The following is a 19,978-nucleotide window of genomic DNA, read 5'->3' as shown; positions in this document are numbered from 1 at the left end:
TCCCTTACTGGATTTCATATATGAAGAACCGACAATTTCTTTTTTGCTTGTATTTTTTCTTATTTTTCTTTACATGAGCTTCCTGCTAGTCAACGGGATGAAAACCTCAATGCCTACTTTATCCTAATTTAAAGGGAATCAAACTAAGAGTATTTTATAATGTCTTCAAACAACCAAACACAACTCGCCATACTCACCTATGCCCAATTATTCTCTCACACAAACTTATTACAGTTACTGAGGATGTAAAACCAAGTATAGCCAAACATATAGCCAAATCTTCATAGGCTCAGCATAATCCTCAGAAGGTTCATAATCTGATCAAATCAACGCCATTTTTCATATTAACAGTCATGAGACATTTTCCCCAAAAGCTCTGCTTCCCATGCTACAGATGGCAGGGAAGTTTTGTATATAAACAAAATCACAGAATCATTAAGATTGGAAAAGATCTCCAAGATCATCTGGTCCAACCATCCCCCTACTACCAATGTCACCCACTAAACCATGTCCAACCTCTCCTTGAACGCCCCCAGGGACGGTGATTCCACCACCTCCCTGGGCAACCCATCCCAGTGCCTGACTGCTCTTTCTGAGAAGAAAAGTCTCATCATTTCTAGCCTGAATCTTTCCTGGTGCAACTTGAGGCCATTCCCTCTTTTCTTTTACATGAGGGTTTGGTTTCCAATGTCCATATTTAGGCTTCCCAAATTAATTGTCATGTTGGTGAAAGTGAGAAAGTTACAGTAAAGAAGTCACAGAAAATTCAGCTTGAAAGGTGGAATTGTTGAAAGGATGCAAATTACTGAAAAAAAAAAGAAGATTCAAACAAAAAAGCTTAAACAACTTTTAACTGTAGAGGTTACTCCACTTGTGCTGTAAGACTTTCCTGCCTTTAACCTTTAAACCAATGACTCATGAAAATGATATCTTCAAATTTACAGGCAAGCAGCTAGTAGGACTTTTGAAAAAATGTTGTACAACAATAAATCAGGAAGCACAAGCACTTTTGAGCCTTTTGAACTGTCTGCTAATTAATTACAATACTGAAACAATGAAACAAAGGCCCATTAAAAAAAAAAAAAAACTCTCATAAAGAAGGAAATAGAAATTAAACATGTTGTCGGGGAGAGGACTTGAAACAAATGAATTACGCTTGCTCAGATTAACAGGGGCATTCCAACCGCCCCCCCTTCAGACAGAAAACACAACAGGGCAGGTCTTCTTGCCACCAGCGGGTGCCCCTTAGCTGGAAGCAGCTCCAGCTGTCAGGTTGCTGTCAGAGCATAAAGCGCACCAACACTCCCTTCTCCCACCCTTTTGTTCCTACTAAATACGTGCACTGTGCTCAGCAGCCTCTGCTGTTAAACAATTCATTTTTCCTTGCCTCCTCTGTTTTAGGAGGAGGTAAAAATAGCAGGACTTAGTCACAAAATGTAAAGCTCATTTCCTGTACCTTAGTGCCTCATTCTTTCACCTCCTTGTCCATAGGATTTGGCTACCAAATAGGTCTTAATCTGTAAACAAATGATTTGCTCTACAATTAAACCATTCATTTCCTTTTTTTTTTTTTTTTTTTCTTTCTTTGGCTGTTTGGCTGCTGTCCAATGTGGAGGCTCATAGGTTCTTCTATTATTTAGTGCTGGTTAAAAGGCAATAAGCTCATTTAGAGTTTATAAAACTATAAGCTATCAACAAAAGCATTTAATGCTTCTCACAAGCACCGTGGCTTTTGCCTGAAAAATTAATAATGTGGGGTTGTGTGTGTGCATGTGTATGTGTACATACCTTTGGGCGTGGGGGGCTGTTTTTTTATGTGCTGCCCTGGTTAAGCACTGCGGATATCTTTAAGCCTGTTCCTGTAAGCTGTAAATACATACATTTCACTTTGGCTTCAATTATCAGTGCGTTTTTTTTCTCAACAGCTGATAATCATAAGAACTGCAATTCACCTTGACTACAGAGCTGGCCCTCACAGACTTTGACGTCGCATGAGAAAAGAAAAAAGGTCATGCTGCTGCAGCATTTCACCATGTTTGCAAATACTGTTTCCTTATAAAATGATGTTGTGAATCACAGGAGTCTACAAGAGGAAGCGAAATCTTTAGAGAAATAAATAACATTCTAGGTTTCTCATCTCTACAGTGAAGAGTCATTTTTGACCCAAGAGAAAACAGGGTAACATCAAGGTCATTTTCCTCTATCTCTCCTTTTACATTTTTGTTCCTGCTGCAAAATACTTTCTCAGGAACTGTGAACCCAAACACGATGTGTGTGCGTGTTCACCTCCCCTCAGATATTCATATATATATATATAGCATGGGGCTAGCAGGCTACCAACTCAACGCGGGATGGTAAAGACAGTGAAACATTTCAAAAAAAATCTGTCTGAAGTAAGTGAATTACTGCAAATGAACAGCTAAATTTACAGGTGCAAATCTCATTTAGAAATGACAGGTACTTAGCAATATCAACTTCAGCAATATACTCCCAATGAAATTCCGCAAGCCTATTTAAAGTCTATTACGGCTGCTGACATCAATCTGCCAAGCTGCAGAGTGCTAAACTCTACCGAAGATTTGCACCTATAAATTTAGCTACTGGTACATTTGAATTAAATATACTGTGTTTCTCCATATAGGCAACTACAGACATAAGGCTCTGAGGCAGAAGGGCAATCAAGCAGAACTGTCATGGAGGCTTCGATACTGGTTTTGCCCAAACAAAAGTTCAGCCTCCCAGCAGGGTTTAGATTCCAGTCCTTTCTGCAGTGAATTAATCCAGATCTCTGGACTTTCCATCCAAAAATACACTTCTTTCCCAGCGAACTGGAAAAGCTGTATCCCTAATGAAATTACTCCTAGGAATACAAATGTTACCTGAGAATCCCAAAACTCCATTTATGTCAAATCTTTTAAAGATACACCCATGTACTCATGTAGATACATGTATACACAAGCACAGACACCTATAGGTGGATGCACGCAAACAGATTTTGATTAGCTCTATGTACAAAAACTCACTAAAGACCAAACACATCTCTGTCTCTCCCCTACCAACCTTTCAAACAAATGATGACTTCTGGAGTCATGGATAATAAGTCGCTTGCAGACAGGCGGCAACTAACTATGTTCATTCTCAAAAACTACAATAAAGGTAAAAAAAAAAAAAAAATTGTTGTGCTAGCCCTGAAAAAAAAAAAAAAAAAAGTGCTTTGTATCCTGCTTTGGCATAGTAGTCATAAATTTAACCTTAATTATAAGTATTGTTCATTTTTAGAATTTATCCATATGTGATGCATCTTCTGTAATTACCAGTCAGCTGAAAAGGTTTTGTAAACATAAAGCAGTAAGAGGCATTTTAAGTCTACAATAAATATTACAGTTTGAGGAAAAAGGTAAATCTTGGAAGTGGTTTGAAAATAGTTGGCAACTCTTCCTCCCAGCATAAATCTGAAGGCTCAAAAATAAATATTCAAGAGCATTAATTTGTTTCTAGATGTGTGCGTGCAAGTAAAACAGCAGCCATAATGTGGAAATTTGAGTCACATTTTGCAACTAATTGGAAGCAGATTAGAATTCTGCCTCAGGGGAACATTGTCAAACTAGAAGCTGGAGCAAATGAAGAAAGAGGTGAAAGCATCGTGAAGAGCTGACAGATTTACAGTGCTCAAGGCAATAAACGGGTACTAGATGAAAATGAATGTGCCTCACTGTACTGCATGCAGTTCTCAGTCATATCTCAGCAGTAACAGCATACAGCCATGAAACTATTATTTTCAGAGAGATGGTGAAGGAAAGAGTAAGAATGAGAAAAATACTATCCAGGTGGCGTGGAAAAAAATTACGAATCATATTGAGACTCAAGTTGCTACAGGAATAATCAAATTGGTCATAGTAGACCCTGTTCTGTAACCTGGACTCATCTCAGGCAGGATTTACTCAGACATCAAGTAATAAACTACTTATTCGAGTTGAGCAAGAGTCAAACCATTAAGCACGTAGCAGAGAAAAAAAAAAATCTAGCAGGTCTGATATTTTTAAAGCTAAGAATAACACAGAAGCCTGCAGACAGATACATCAGAGGCAAAGGGAAAATTATTTTTTAAGGAGTGATTACAAAAGGTTGGAGGGGAATATAAAAATGAAAATAAAGCGTAGACAAAAATGTACCAATGCTGTAATGGAAACAGCTGCTAGCTTTCTCCTTCAGTGTTTGGCATCTGGTGCAGCATCAGAGGAAAGACTGTTAAAGGATCTGGACATGAAATGTAAATAAAGACTATTAGCCAAAACTCAGCTGATGTATTATAAAACGGTAGCATTTCTTTTTTATATATGTGTTTGTGCATGTATACACCCAATATACATACATATGTGTACACACACACATATATGTATGTATTTGTTTATATGCGTAGGTATATACAACCCTATCCTTAAAAGGCAACTAGCAACACTAAATTTATTACATGAGACTACACCTTACTAGCGGTTGAAGAGTGTCAGATGAGTTTAGCTTTATAGGAAAGCAGGGTGTGCCAACAACAATCTTCACTGTTCTCAAATTACAATTTTTTTTCCTTCAAATTCCTGAACTCCAGTGCAATTCAACATACCCTGTGTAACACTAATCCCAGGGCAAAAGTAACTGGTAAAACTCTACATCAAGTAGGTTCAGTAGAGCCAGCATGCCTCTGGAGTATTAGATCTGTATCTTCAGTGCGCACTAACTAAACAACTCCCTGGACATTTACTAAATCAGATTTAAAACTTCTAGCAGCAAAACACAGTTGCATTGAGGTCCATTTCTAATTTTATTTGCTTCTATTACCTTTTGTTGCAGAGATACAGATCTAGTTCCATTCTCTTCCTTCAAAAAGAAAGAATTGGCAAGAACGCGAAGCCCTGGAACATGCAACTACTGCCATTACCCCACTGCTTTAAGCCTATAATAAAGCACAGATTTGATAGTCCTACCCATGTAGTGTGGCGAACCACACACAAATAAACAGTTCTCCATGAAGAATGAAAACCCAAAGACCAAACTCTTCCAATTCAAACATTATTGTTGCTTTTAACATGAGCCATCTGCAGGAATCAGCCAAGGAGGTGACAGGAAATCCAAAAATAATTTGGTCTGGCCCTGTGCACTATGAGAACTGAGATTACAAGTTGCATTTAACTCTTCTCAATGGTTGAGGGAAGCAGTGAAAACTGTAAAATCTGTGCTTGTGTAATGTAGACCTATGGGCACACAGAGATACACTTCTACCATAGCTTAATGCAGTATCACTGAAATTCACCAATGAAGGTGGCATTTGAGTAGTGTGAATTTAGGAGTGGGGGATGGACTTAACAGGGCCCCTGAATTAACTCAATGGCTAATGCAATAAATTAAGTGTGTGCAAAACCAAAGCACCTTGTGCATCAGAGGCCAGATGCACCTCAAAATTTCCTGGGAAACTCAGCCTAAACTTGAATGCTGCCTTTTATCAGAATAATGGAAAGTGAATTCTAGGAGTTTACATAAGTGTGACCAATTGGAGCTTACTCTTCTGTTGCTAATTGGAGCACGAAAAAAAAAAAAAAAAAAAAAAAAAAGCCAGTTTCTGAGAGCAAACTACAAATATACTTTTTTATACTCCACTGCCATATGATAAGAAACAGAATCAAGCTGACTGGTAGAAACTTGACTGGCAACCAAAGACCAAGCTATTATTTCAAACTGTTATGGGAAAGCAATAAAATTGCTACCAGGTCTCCTCATGTTACTCTTCAATAAAAAGAAGCCATCAGGGAAATAAGAGGAAAAGAAAACACATCAAAACCTCTAAAGTTCCTTTAAGTAAAAGTATACTTTTGTGGCATAATGCCATCTGCTTGCTGGTTAACATGACAAGACAATTCAATAACTAGAATACCAGTGTTCCGAAAACACCAAGTAACCACAATCAATAGATTTTTAGTTTGCTCTTTTGACTGCAAAAAAAATTGTGTTCATACACCACTATTGGCATATGCTTCAAATATCCCCATGGGCACATTTTTCTTGTGTTATTATTTGACAGTGGAGATTCCCAGGAGACTGAATCACCTCAGCCAAGCTGGGTTTGTGCCCAGGAATAAGATTTAGTCTAGAACGAATCAAAAACTGGGAGAGGAAAATGGGAGAAGATTAAGTTAACCAATTTTAAGTGCTTACTATTTCTAAAAACAATACTAAGTCATACTGGTTGAGGAAGGCTTATCATAAAGGACACAATTGAATATTGCCCTTCTTTGCATTAAAAATTACTTAACAGAAAAAAAGGAATTTCAAATTTAAATTTCCAATGGCTTTTTTTTTTGAATAGCCTCTGTGGAAATTACAGGTAGATGTTAGAGAAGGTGAGATTTAGCAGCGTTCGCTTGCCTATTAGAAAAGCAGACATAACACACTTCTCTCCATAAAAATGCATCTTTTTTACTGATAGTGTTGTGATCAAACACCATAGCTACCCTTCAGGTCGAAAATCTAAATACATGTACAATCCTCAAACCTCTTTCATTGCATGCAACTTACCCTACTCACTCTTAAATCTTTCGATCAAATAGCCCTGTTTATAAACACAGAGTGTGTATGTATACATGCACACATACACAAAGCCGTAAGAAGCAACCATCTATTCCTACCCGCCTGAATCTTCTTTTAGCTTTTTGAAAAAAAAAAAAAAAAAAAAAAAAAGGGAAAACAAAAATTACAAAGAACATGCTTGTCAGTCAAGTCACTCTGAATAGTTTTACAACCTTTCATTCAAATGTAAAGACTTTGTTCCAATTGCCAAGACCATTTAGCCCAAATTAAGACAAAATGCAAAAGAGAGGCTTATTGAAACCCTGGCTACAACACAACCCAAAATCACAGTCTGATCTTTGCATTTGCCCAAATGGCTACTCATAGCCTGCAGTGAACTGTGGGTTTAATTAATGAACATAATCAGAAAAATCTTGTGATTTAAAATCTCATATTAAGAAAACCCCAGAAGTCCTTCTATGAAAACTGGTTATTATCTTTATTCAAATTATCTTATTTCAAACATATTTTTAAGCAAATTAAAAAATGATAGCTTGCATTATTATTCACTTTGGTTAAACACTGCACCACAAAAGAGCATGGGCAGAAACATTCTGATGTGAAAAGGGAAAAGTCTGTCAAACAGAAAAAAAAAAGAAACATGAACAAGCTTTTATGAATTTTAAAAAGATATTTACATTTTGTATTTACATCATAATCAGCAATTTTCACACAACCATTTTGCTATCTTTCACCCAACAGGGAATGTTGTACATAGACCAGAGGTTTTAGAAGATCAATGTATTTCCTGTGATTATTATTAACAAATAAAAATAACTCCCCAGTATGAAAATATAGCGAAACAAACACAAGCTTTTAGCAGAACTATGGCCAGCCCTTCAACAGAAGTGAATGCACCCACAGCTGTGACCACCATCTGAGGACCCATGAGAGGATGTATTTATTATAAGCAATAAAGCACAATCAAGAAGTCAGATAAGCTCTCTGTCCTTCCAGGAAACGCAGTGACATATTGTAGTGTACACTACAACATTACGTAAGGACAAGGTAAAGCCAGCATAGTGTCAACCCTGTTAAGAATAACCTGTCTGTTGGATCAGCTGTACTAAGTACATTAGCTCAGAGCAAGGCAGACTAAAACCTGGTTATACTTGGCAATCTCACCTGTATACCGTGGAACAAACCTGGAATACATAGCTGACTGGCAACGCAAAACCTGAGTGCTACAACTGAGGAACACTGAACATCCAGCAAGTACATGCCAAGCCGCCCAAGTATCCCTGGAAGTGACACAACCTGTTTCTAAGAGTGGATGATGGAAATCCCAAATACCTAACTCAATGTCTTTATCGGAAACAGCAGTGAAGGTGGTATTTCCAATAGCAGAAATGTTAGTGTTTCTGAGTCTGCCTTCCTGACAATGCTTGTAAAACGTGCTCAGGTACCATGTGCACTGGCAACACCACCCCAGGCTGCCAGAAACACATCCTGTAACTAAAAGGAGCACTTCAAAGACTTGCAGCCAAGGCTATGGGCAGCTGGGTCAACAGCAGCGCAGTCTGTCAAGACACACTGGGCACTCTCAAGGCAGTTGTTCAAGGCCTACTTGGCCTACGCCTCCCATTCCATTTCCTTCTGTCCTCTGCTCAGGAAGGTCTTCTGACCTACTGTTTCACAGACCCCACTTGGTGACCATTAATCCAATGTGTGGTTTCTGGACAGGTGGGATCCTCCTGGCCCAGAAGAGAGAAAAGGGTGCCTGTATGCAGCTGTGTGGCGCACTCAATAGTCAGCACCATTTCAAGGGTGTCTCAGCTTGCCCACTTTCCCTTCTACCTGCCCCCTGGGCTTTAACCATGTAGCATGTGGTCTGGCTCTCAGCTGGAACAACACCTCCAAACACCCTGCGGAGCTGACAAAGTCACCCCTCAGGACACGCTCAAGCGTCCTGTGCTTTAGGGACTCGCCATGGAGACCACAGCAAATCTGGGAAGTCCAGGCAGGGCACTGGGGCCAAGCAACCACCAGGCATGCAGGTACAGAACAGACTGGATGATGGATTTTCTGAGGACGAGTCCTGCCGCCACTGACGTAACAACGTTTAGCCCAGCGTTACGAATGCAGATTGCAGGGATGGTAGAGCAAACTGATGGGAACGCTGCCTTCAGGATGTGTTCAATTAGCAGAAGGCAGCCCAGGCTCTCCTGTAAACACCAAGGGAAGGATGGAGGTGGCACCTTCTCAAAACCGCATCATGCACAAACCACAATAGCTTTAGCGTGCAAGAAAACCCACACATCCCTGACTTCCAATTTACGTTGCCATTGTCAAAACACTTTTCCAACAGTCAAGGCCCTCAGCAGAGGAGCAGGACGTGGCCAGAGCCTGGGGTCCAGGCTTCACCTTTCAGCCTGGACCGTGCGGATCCACCCCGCAGCCCGCCATTAACTTGTCTGCTTCCTGTCAGGCCACGCACAGATAATGCCATTTATCTCGGGGCGGCACAACACCAGTCATTAGCTTCAGTCAAAGGCCTCCAACAAAGGCCGGATGGCGTTTTATCCAGGGCTCGCAGGCTGCAGCCAGGAATCGCACTGCCAGACAGGTCAGAACTCAAGTTATCTTTAAAAGAGTAATTTTCCTGCTATCAATGATCCTAGAACAACTCTCCCAAGTCTCTGCACGGAAAAATTTCGTCAATGGTTTTATCGTATGCGATTAGGTGACTGATAAGAGCTTGCTAAAGTTATCTTTGGAGAGTCTTCTTTTTATTTTTTTTCCCCTCCTTCCTTTTACCTCTTGGGGAAAAACTGACAGAATAATTCAGGTTCTAGCTAAATAGTAAGATCTTTGAAGAACTGACCCTTATTGTGTTTGCCTGCAGGAGGTGATTCACTATTATAAATTCTTCAATGACTGAGCTTCTGGAAATCTCTTTAAATGAAAGTGGAACCACTTAACTGTATGTAGGAACATGTGTTTTCGCAGTCTCTCCTGTATTATTGCATTTCAGAAAGCTTCTATAAAGTGCCAGGTGAACTTTTTAAAATAATGATAATAATAATAAAAAAGGAGAGAGTCTCAAAAATATGGGCAAATCTCAACTATTCGATTCCTGGTTTTATGCTGAAAACTAGGAACAGATGGTACTTTCCATGTTCCTTGAATCTGGTTATTGAACACCTCTGTGGTTACGGGAGATTTTGCTTAGCACTTGTAACATACATTTCATTTATTGGACTATAAAATGCTACTTTGGAAAAACAAGTCTTTATATAGCTATAATTAAAACAGTCTTGCAGCAAAGCCCTTTAACATGGAGAACATGGTTAACCTCATGACATCTGGACAATCAATCCCTTCCTTTTTACTGGGTATTTATGAAGTTATTAAAATTGTAAAATTACTGGTGCCGAAAGCGCAGCCTTTTCCCAGCAGTCCCACGCCGTGCCCCAGAGGCTCCGCGCAGGGGTGCCGCAGCAGGTCCGCTGGCGCGGCCGCACCGGGGTCAGCGGCTTCACGCCCACCACCTCCCTCGGCCAAAGGGCAGCACCTCTTCACCCGGCTCAGAAAGCACCGCCACGCTGCGAGGCTGCCCTACAGGACTTTGAGAACCCTGAGCCGTGCTTATTGTTAGGCACCCATAGTTATCACTGTTTTTAACAGCTAAATCCCTTATGTAGCTTTCAAAACAGTTTGCTGTCAAACAACAATAGACTTTGTTCTTTAATTACAGCGGGTGACCTGCTTGCCCTTTTATTTCACAGTGAATAAACTACACCCAAGGCCAGCGAGGAAAGTACATGAAAAGCATATCGCCATAACACCATTAATCAAAGCATGTACCTCAATGATTTACATCAGTGGGTAAAATGCACACCAATTTCCTGACAAAGTGTAGATCACCCTCAATCCTGCCACGAGAAGCGAAGATAAAATGAACAATACCAGCCAACACGTTAATTTGCTGACGACAAGGTTCAGATGCGAAATGCAGTCTTAATCCAACACAACGTGCTAAGACAACAGAAAAATCCAATCCTGGAATATCACTTGACATTCATTTAAAAACTGCACCTGACTACAGCTTGAGATCTTCTGTATTATTTTCAGTTAAACACACAGATTTTCATGTGCCAACTACCATTTTCCCATATCTCAGAGTACATTGTGACATTGTGTTTGAATCCCCAAATCTTTCTGCAATGCACAGAAAGTAATTTTTTGTAGATAAACTGAACTCTTTTCAATGTAACAGCTGTTAAAAATACAAAAACATAGCTAAAACAGATGAAGAGTTCATGCTGACAAACAGTAACTGTGCTAAAAATGGTATGGTATGGATAAGGAATGGAAAATGGAGACAGGTTTTAACACCAAAAATCTTAGGAGTGGTTAGCCTACCTGTCAAAGCTACTTATTCAGACATGTCACTGGTGGCTTAACCACAAAACGGGCTGCACGAATATAGCTCAAACATCTTAGAATTACAGCATACTTTGACTTTATCCACATATTAGGGGAGTGGCGACTTTTACAACATACTTGCGGTTTCTGCATAAAAGAGCCAGCAGAACACAGTCATTGATTTAATTAGGCTTCATAAGATCCTATTTATCATGTTTTACATGACTTTCTGCAGCAAGGAAACAGAATAAATAGTCCAAAAATAGACATTGAAGCATGCTGTGAAAACTAAACAGTGACTACAACTCCAGGGAATCTGCTCCAAGCTTTTCACAAATAGTAAACAAACGCAATTCTGTACCACATACAAAAAACCTTTAGATTTTGACTCAGCAGGCATTAACTCATTTCTATCTAGTAGGACGCATCCAGATTCATGAGACATGTCTTTCACAGCATTAAGATAACTGAAAATTGATTTGAACATGCAGGCTTGAAAATTCTCTCTCTATAGACACAAGGTGCTTTATCCAAGTAAAGCACACCCAGCCTCATCTGAGCACAAATTTAAAACCTTTACAGGAAAAAAAAAAAAAAAAAAAAAAAAAAAAAGCCCTAATGGTTATTAACCATTTGGGAAAAAAGCCAAAACAACAAACATAAAACACTGAAGTTTCACTTCTGCCACTGTCAGCAATGAGGTTTATTATTGTCGTATGTCAAGTAGGGAACATTCTCTAGGAAGAGAAACGCTAAGGGATGTTATTTAAGACAGCAAGCAAGCACACCAGTGTGCCAGACAATGGCCAACACTGCACGACTCTAATGTGCAAAGCCTGTATTAAAGTCACTGTGTGCCAACAGCACTGGCTGTTAGCAGAAATCCACGCTCCAACCCTCCTATTGGAGCAGCAGCCACAACGCCAAGGGTACCACCGGTTCTAAAGCACCCCGTACGTGTCTGCTCTGAATTTACAGACCGTCCCATTTACACTGCACATACGATTACTCGCACGTATGTGAGTTCTTCATACAATTTCCTGTGTGACTCGAGACTGAAAAGAACACAAAAACTGGAGAAACCACACCACTCTCTAATCTCTGTTGCCATGACAGCAGCCTTTGAGATACTGAAATGTTCAGATTGCCAGCTAAACAAAATTGTTGAATGTGAACATTTGGCTGAAAGATTAAAAGGCTAAGGGGGTTGCAAAAGGGCAGTACCTCCCACATTCCAGGCAGCCACTGAATCCAATCAAATGGCTCTGACTCTTTAACCACAACCATTGTGAAGACTGGATTAGGGCAATTTATCTAGATAGTTAAAACAGATTAGAGAACTGCAATTTGAAGACTATTGGCAACAAAAGTAAATGCCTACTGTACTAAGTTAATAAAGAGAGTATGAGATTTTAGGACACCTTCTCACAGTGAGCAGAACTTCCATAAATCAAAGTGCAAACATATACATATGCATTGAATCAATCTGGTTTGCTCTCATCTGCATTTAGAAAAGGTCACAAGGCTCATTCAAATTCATCTGTAGACACGCTATCTTAAAAGCAGTAATATGCATACAATATGAAATTTGATTTGTTCCTTGCCTCAAATACAAGCCTTTGAAATTATTTTCAAGTTTTCACCAATATCTCATGTCACAAACGCCCAAACCTAATCCTCAAAAGTCGACTTTGACGTTACAAAACCTTCAACAGCACTGAAATGCTAAAAAGCCGGTAACAGGTCATAAAGAGCCGTAACTTTTCCCTGAGACCTACAGCCCTCCCAGACGCTTGCAGACCATACCATTAACACCAGCCCGAAAGTTTTCCCATCACTGAGCATTCGCTCAGGGAAGCAGTAAAAGCAAATAGCAGACAATGAGGTCTCAGTCTAACACCCTGATACTACTCGCTCGTGGGGCGTCGACTTGCTCCACTTTTTGGGTAGGCTGGTAGGTAGGTAGGTAGGTTATCCGTGCTGGACAACCTGTGGAGTCCATCTGACCTGTGATCTAGCCCCCCCAGACCCCACGACAACGCCGCCTGCCCTGGGACAGAGCAGCTCCCGCTGACACCAGAACCTCCTCCAACAAGCTGCTACGAACGCCGTGCTCTGCCTCCACCCTTCCCTCCGAGCACAACGGTGGGCATTTATTCGTACAGAAAGCATCCTTGGCTGCCTTAACGGAAAGGAACAAAAGCACACACCCCCGCTTGGTGCCTTTCACACATTTCCACCACTCAGCACGCAAGCAGTGCACGTCCAAGCGCCAGCGGGGCTCAGACCAGCGAGCTCCCCTCTGCTCCGAGAGCCCTTTGGCACACACGTACGTGTGTGTCGGGACGAGGTGCCTCCCCTCCTGCCAGCCTCCGCCTTCCAGCAAGACCAGAGGCACCGCCTGCCTGCCGGATCATTCCTCTCTGCACCAGCACCCGGGGGCTGCTGCCCCACCACAGGAGCCCCCCTGTGCGACCAGCATCCCTTGTCCCCACAGAGGGGCACGGCACAGCCCAGGGGCCTCGTGGCTGCCTCCCTTTTCCCACCCTCGGCTCCTGAGAGCGCGACTAGGATGTGGGGACCCTGTGGCCTCGTGGCAGGACAGTTAGCACGTGTCCGAGCTGCTGCTGGAGGAGCTGGAGCTGTGCACCCCCCGAGGCAAGTGGGGGCACCTCCAGCCTGCCACCCCACGTGCCGTCCCGCCGGTACCAGCACTGCTGCTCTCGGCTGACACCGGGGACAGCTCACCCGGGGTCACCTCGGGGCTTCTCCTCCTGGGCAAAGGCCACCAGAAGGCAGGGGCAGGATGGGAACATTCTCCGTGTCTGGGTACAGCGGGGGAAATCGTGTGGGAAAGGAGCACACCCAAAACGTGGCGTCTCCCACCCAGGGGAGGAGGTTTGTGTCTTTTTTTAGAGGAAGAACAGACGCATGTTACAAACACAGAGCAGAGGTAACGAGACAGGAGCCAAACACACAGCTGTGGGAAGTTTATCATAGACACGGGGTGACACGGAAGAGGAGGTGGAGAGGAGCTTTGTCCTACCTTTTCTGTCTTCAACTTCTTGATTCGCCTGTGGCTCTCTTCCTCCTCCTCTTCCTTCTTTACCAAAATAGAGTTCCCCATTAACCCTGAATCCGGGGCACTTTTGCTCACCTCCCCGACGGCGGCGGCGGCAGCAGCGCAGTGGAAGGGGCTGCCGCTCCCACCGCCCTTGGACCCGTAGCCATAGAGGTGCCCTGGGGGGGCCTGGCCACTGCCACCCCCGGGGCCGTTGGGGTGGCCGGGCTGCAGGTCATGCTGCTTGTCCTTCCTGGACTTCCCCGCATCCTTATCCCGCTTGGAGCCTCTGCTGCCCTGGTTTTTACCTGGTTTCTCCTCTTTGTTTTTCCCACAAGAGGCAATAGTGGTGGTGGTGTTGCTGGTGTTGTTATTATTGCCGTTCGGGTTACCGCTCACGCTTTGACCCAGTGCTGAATTCATGCCAGTTGCCTCTCCAGGGCGCCCTTGGACTTCCTGCCTCTTGCCAGCACTGCTGATCTCAGGAATCCCATACAAGGCAGCAGAAGGCAGAGATTTATTAGCATCCTTAGAAGTTTTACTCCTTTTCACTTTTGATTTGCTAGTCTCTTTGTGAGAGGAATTCCCCTGGGGAGCAGAGGGCTGAACAGAAGCAAATTTTAGGCCATCAGCTAAGGCTGAGGTAGTATTAGCCCCACTGGAAGCCAGACCCCCACAATCCTTGGAGCTGGTGTTGCTGCTGCTGGTGGTATTGGTAGAATTATTCATCTCAAATTTCTGTCTGTCCTTCTCCAAATCGGCGTCCAAATCGATTATTAAATTCCCAACACCGATTTCCCAATCATCGCCACTGTCATAAGTGTCAACCGCGTTTGGATCCACACCTTTTCCTGTAGTGGAAGTGTTCAATGACATCCTGAAGATGAGATCTCTAGAGTTAAAATCCGATGAACTTTCCTTTGGAGATGTGGGGACATTCGTCTATCTCCGCTGGGCTTTTTTAAGTTTTAATTCTTCTTGCCTTCCTTCCCCAGGTGTGTCTAGGTTTATAACCTGCAGTCCACGTCCACCTCTTCCTGTGAGAAGGGGAAAAGTTGGATATTTCTTGTCAGGGTCTTACCAGAATACAACACAACTAATAAAAAGGGCCAAGGTGGGGGGAGCGAAATCACTCACTATTTCCCCATTTTCCCCCTTAAGTTTGTTAAACCAGAGGCAATGGCTGTGATGCCTTTACAGTGAGCATCTTTAATCTAGTTGTATCCCAACATCCACAGTCTCTCTTTAAAAACATGTCCACAAATAGAAAAGAAATTTAAAAAAATATATTAATAACTGCATGATTTAAATCCACAAAGCTCAGGAAATACAGTCTTAGAAATGGTGCCTAGCTGTTGGAGCACATGTTGTAATCTAACCCCTTGGACCACCACCTAGGCACGAAAGGGAGAAAAGGAAGGACACAGATTCACTCCTCGCTGCATTCCATGGATTTCGTGGCTTTAAACCAGACTCTTGAAGTTCTGTGACTTTCCTATGTTATCTTTTACCCCTTTTCTAATTAATCTCTTTTTTTTTTTTGGAGGAAGGGGAGAGAGGGGGTTGAGGGAAGGGGGAAACCTAATTCTCCTTGACACGACAGAGCTTTCTATTAAAAACCGACAACCCATAAACACAAATGTTTACTGAAAAATATTAAACTCTATAGGCAAGAATAAAACAAAAAGGAAATAAAGAGATCTTTCTATAAAATATATGCTCAAGATAACAGTTCTAAAAGCAGTTCTAACGCACTCCTAGGTCACACAATTGTTAGGTCTGTTAAATATAGTATTACTGACTGTACAGGAAACTGATTAAGACATACACTTTAAGTGATCTGCACCAAGGTGGCCTCAGTGACCGCAAATGAGTGTGTGTTTGACAAAGCTTAGTTAAAACGATTTTTAAAGGGATCTCTCCCTTTTACAGTCGACTGTCGAAATATTTATACATATATACACATAATGCTTACCTTTAATCCTTTATCATTTTTTAATTAAACCAGCAAATCAAAGTGCTGTTCCCACTCGTCTCAGCAACAACTCTGTGTCTCATTTTACTTAAAGAGCAAGTGAACAAGAAGTAGAAAGCAAGTATCATCTCAGCCAGTATAAATCGGTCAGTAACACATCTCCCCCTACTTTGGCACACGGATCAGAAGTCCTTTTTTGTTTGTTTGGTTTTTCCTCCTCGCTTAGAAAAATAATAAAAATTAAAAAAAAAAAAAAAATTGCTGCTGTTCCTCACAACTTTACAAGCTGGTAGGTAATATTTCACATTCAGAACTGGAGCATCAGGTTTTTTGTTTTGTTTTGTTTTTGTATTTTTTTTTTCCTTTTAGCTTTTTTTTTTTTTTTTTTTTTTTTGCCTGTTTGCTTTCCTGAGTAAAAGCACGGAATCGTAATAATAATCACAGTAATTTAAAAAAATAAAATAAAAATGTTATCCCCAACTTCCCACTCCGTCTTCAGCCCCGTGCTCGGAGCCAGCCTGAGCAGTAAGTAATGATCCCGTGCAACAAACCTACAGGCGTCCGGGTGTTACGAGACAGAATGTGCTAACATCGGGATAAATTAGTGAAAGGGAGGAAGGGAAAAAAGAAGAAGAAAGGACTGAAAATCTGGGCTGGATTCCGCCTGTTAGTTGGGAAGTGGCATTTTTTTCGCCCGTCCTGACAGATCTGATTTCTTCAAGTAACTTGAGGGGGAGAAAGGGGGGGGAGGGGGGGGGGGGAGGTGTGGGGGTGGGGAAGGGGGGGGTAAGCACTGATCTGATAAACCGGTTATCAAAACATTTGGGGGGGGGGTGGGGGGGCGCCTTGACGGGGGAGGTGGGGGGGGAGTGGGGATGTGATGGGGGTGGGGGGTGGGGGGGGCGGCTTCAAACCCGCCGCCGAGGAGAAATATCGTAATATTAAACAACAAAACACACAGGCACAGGCACACACACACACACACACACAACACGGGAGCTAATCAGTCACGCGGTAAGTAATTCGGTAATTAGAGCCCGAGGAGATAAAGCAGACGACCTTTTCTTCAGGACAGACCGCTCCCCCCTCATTGTCTCCGCCAGCCTCGCGGCGCAGCCCGGCTCCTTCCTCCCCCCATCCCCTCACCACCACCACCACCACCACCACCACCACCCTCCTCCCCCCCCCCCCTCACCCCCCCCCAACAAGTCAGACAGCCGCGGAGCTTTAAGCTTTAGTATTTTTAATTAGCCGGCGATGGGAAGCTAAAAGCCGTAATGAATTGCCGGCGGCGGGAGGGGGGGGGGGGGGGGGGGAATGTGAGGAGAGGGAGGAGGGAGAGGAGGGGGGGGGGTGTTGAGGGGTGGGGGGGGGGAGGGCGCTCGCGCCCAGCAACCGCCAACCCCCGCGGCGCGGCGGTTCCGTTACGGCTCGGGCGGCGCGCGCGCGCGCGCGTCACGTGACGCCCGCCGGCCGCCATTGGCTGGCGGGCGGGCGGGCGGAGGGCGAGCGCTGAGGGGGGCGCGCCCGGCCCCTCGGCGGCGGCGGCGGAGGGGGAGCCGCTGCCACAGCCCCCCCCTCCCCCCACACACACACCCCCCCCCTCCATTCCCCCGGCTCTGTCCCCGTCCCCGTCCCCTCCACACCCGCCCAGCCCCGGTGCCCGGCCTCGTCTCACCCGCAGCGGCGTGTGAGGGAAGGAGGGCAGCGAGCGCTGCGGCGAGGCGCCTTACCGGCCGCTCCTCGCCTCACCGGGCGCTCCGCGCTCTCGCCTCGCGGCCGCCTCGCCCTGCGGCTGGGGATAACGGGCGGGCAACGGGCTGCCCCGTGACGAGACCAGCCCAGCCGAGCTGCCCCGTCCCGTCCCGTCCCGTTCCGGTCCCCCACGGGCAGCCCGGACCCCCGGCAGGCGCCCAGCCCCCTTCCCGCAGCGCACGGGGGGTGTGGGTGGCTGTGGGCACGCTGCGCTCGCCCTCCTGGCTCCATCCACGCTGCGCCGGGGATCGGCTTCTCCTCTCCTCAAAGCCCCGGAGAGCCCTGCCTCAACTCCCCACCACTCGCAGGAAAAAAAATAAATAAAAAAATAAATAAATAATAAATAACAAGAATCCCCTCCAAGTGCTACGGACACCACGCAACCGTACTTACGGTCTGTATGGGCGCCAGCTGACCTTTTTCCTCCTAACTGCATAGAGTGTGTGTTTGTTGCAGCCGCTTTTTACTGTTATTATTAATATTATTATATATATATATTTTTTTTTTTTTTTTGAAGCAGAAGAAAAAAAAAAAACCCTGATGTCTTCAACAGATTTATTGTGTCTGGGAGAGGAGAAGCACCAGATACCATGAACCTCCCTTTCTAGAAACAAAATTAAAACAAAAAATAAAAGCGGGGGTGTGTGTGTGTGTGTGTGTGTGGGAAAGGAGCCCACCCCCCTGCAGGCACACAGCCGTTCTCACACCCCTGCACACTCACACACACACACACACACACACACGCGGGGATTTGCACGCGCACACGCGCAGGGATACGGCGCGCGGGCGCGCGGCCCGGGCCGGGTACCTGGAGGGACTTTCCTTTGTTCGCGGTGCCCCCGCGCCCGCGGCCAATGGGAGCCCGGCTTTGGGGGAACCGCGCGCTCTGATTGGCCGCCGCTCCCTCCCTGGCCTGCCGGGCGGCGGTGCGAGGGGCGAGCGCGCACGCGGCGCCTTGCAACGCGCGCGCCCGCCCGCGCGGTTTGCACGCGATGCCCCCGCCAGCCGGCTGCAGCCCGCCGGGTGCAAGCCCACCAGGTTTCCCGTTTTCTGTTACCCCATGTGACATTTTGGGCTTAAAAAAAAAAAAAAAAAAAAAAAAGACACAAAACAAACAAACAAAAAAAAAAAAAAAAGGAGAAAAAGGAGAGAAAGAGAGGAGGGAAAAAAAAAAAAAAAAAAACAGAACCCAAGGTGTATCACAGCTCTGCCAAGACTCACACGCTGGGAGGAAGGCTCCCTCATCTCGCTTCTTTAATTTAATTTCAGGGCAGTTTTGGAAGCGGCGATGAACGATTTTTTTATTTTTTTTAATCATTATTATTTATTTTTTTATTTTTTTCCCTGTGCCGGTTTCAAAGAGGCAATTTAGGCACCTCGCTCATAATTTTTAAATGCCCCCCTCGTTCGGGATTAGAACAGCTTGAGGCCGGCGAGAGGGGGCTGGTAATACACATGTGCGATTATTCCCCTGCTCGGCGGAGGGGAAAAGCAAACAGTGTCTGCGGGAGGGGGCTGGGGGCTGGGGCCGGGCAGGGCAGGGCAGAGCCCCCCAGCCCACCGCACCCCACCCCGCAACCCATCCGCAGCGCCCATCCCCTGGCCGGCCGCGGTCCCTGCTCCCTTCTGCAACATGGCTTAAGTGAGGCAGGTCGGGTGATGGTTCCCCCCAACCCTCCCTCCCCCCCCCCCCTTTTTTTTTTTTTCTTTTTCCTCTTTTTTCTTTTTTTTTTTTTTTTTCGGAAGGAGGGGGAGCAGAAAATAACCCTTTTGTTCCCAGCCCCCTGATTTACTGCTGCAGGCACTGAACTGTGAACGCCGGCGACCATATAACTACCACGTGAACATCCTTTCACAGGAATTAGTAACACAAATCTTCCCTATCGGGCTTTGTGTCGCTCCGGAGCGGTGCGCCCCCCCCTCACTCACACACTCACACACTCACACACTCACACACACACGCACACTTCGCCACCCCCCTTTGTTTAGCCGGGGAGCCATTGTGCCACGCCGCTGCCTTCAATCGCCTTTAACCCTTCGCAGCCGGGCATCCTCGGGGGGGGGGGGGGCGGGTGGCAGCGGAGGGGCAGCGGGCAGGGCCGGGCAGGGCCGTGCCACGCTTGCACCTGGGCGTGCAAGGCGTGGGAGAGCGGTGGGGCGGCGTGTCACACGGGGTTGTGCCACACGGAGATGGGGGCTGGAGG

The 19,978-nt window shown here is 44.9% G+C and overlaps 1 protein-coding gene across 4 annotated transcripts in view; it reads right to left on the bottom strand.

Moving 5' to 3' along the window:
• ZNF608 (zinc finger protein 608) overlaps positions 1 to 16,376 on the bottom strand; it is an 80,318-nt gene extending 63,942 nt beyond the window's left edge. For 3 of the 4 annotated variants that reach the window (XM_082783889.1, XM_082783891.1, XM_082783892.1), the window contains exon 1: positions 14,030 to 15,390. In XM_082783889.1, the coding sequence (XP_082640015.1) occupies positions 14,030 to 14,920 (891 nt within the window). In that variant the 5' untranslated portion in view covers positions 14,921 to 15,390. Of the gene's footprint in view, positions 1 to 14,029; positions 15,391 to 16,019 lie in introns of those variants that run through there. The other variant, XM_082783890.1, reaches the window with a different exon arrangement.
• Positions 16,377 to 19,978: the final 3,602 nt, after the last annotated feature.

This window comes from Aythya marila, assembly GCF_965140915.1.
Source record: "Aythya marila genome assembly, chromosome: Z".
NCBI lineage: Eukaryota > Metazoa > Chordata > Aves > Anseriformes > Anatidae > Aythya > Aythya marila.
The sequence above is the reverse complement of the archived record's forward strand: the minus strand, read 5'-3'. Positions and strand labels throughout refer to the sequence as shown.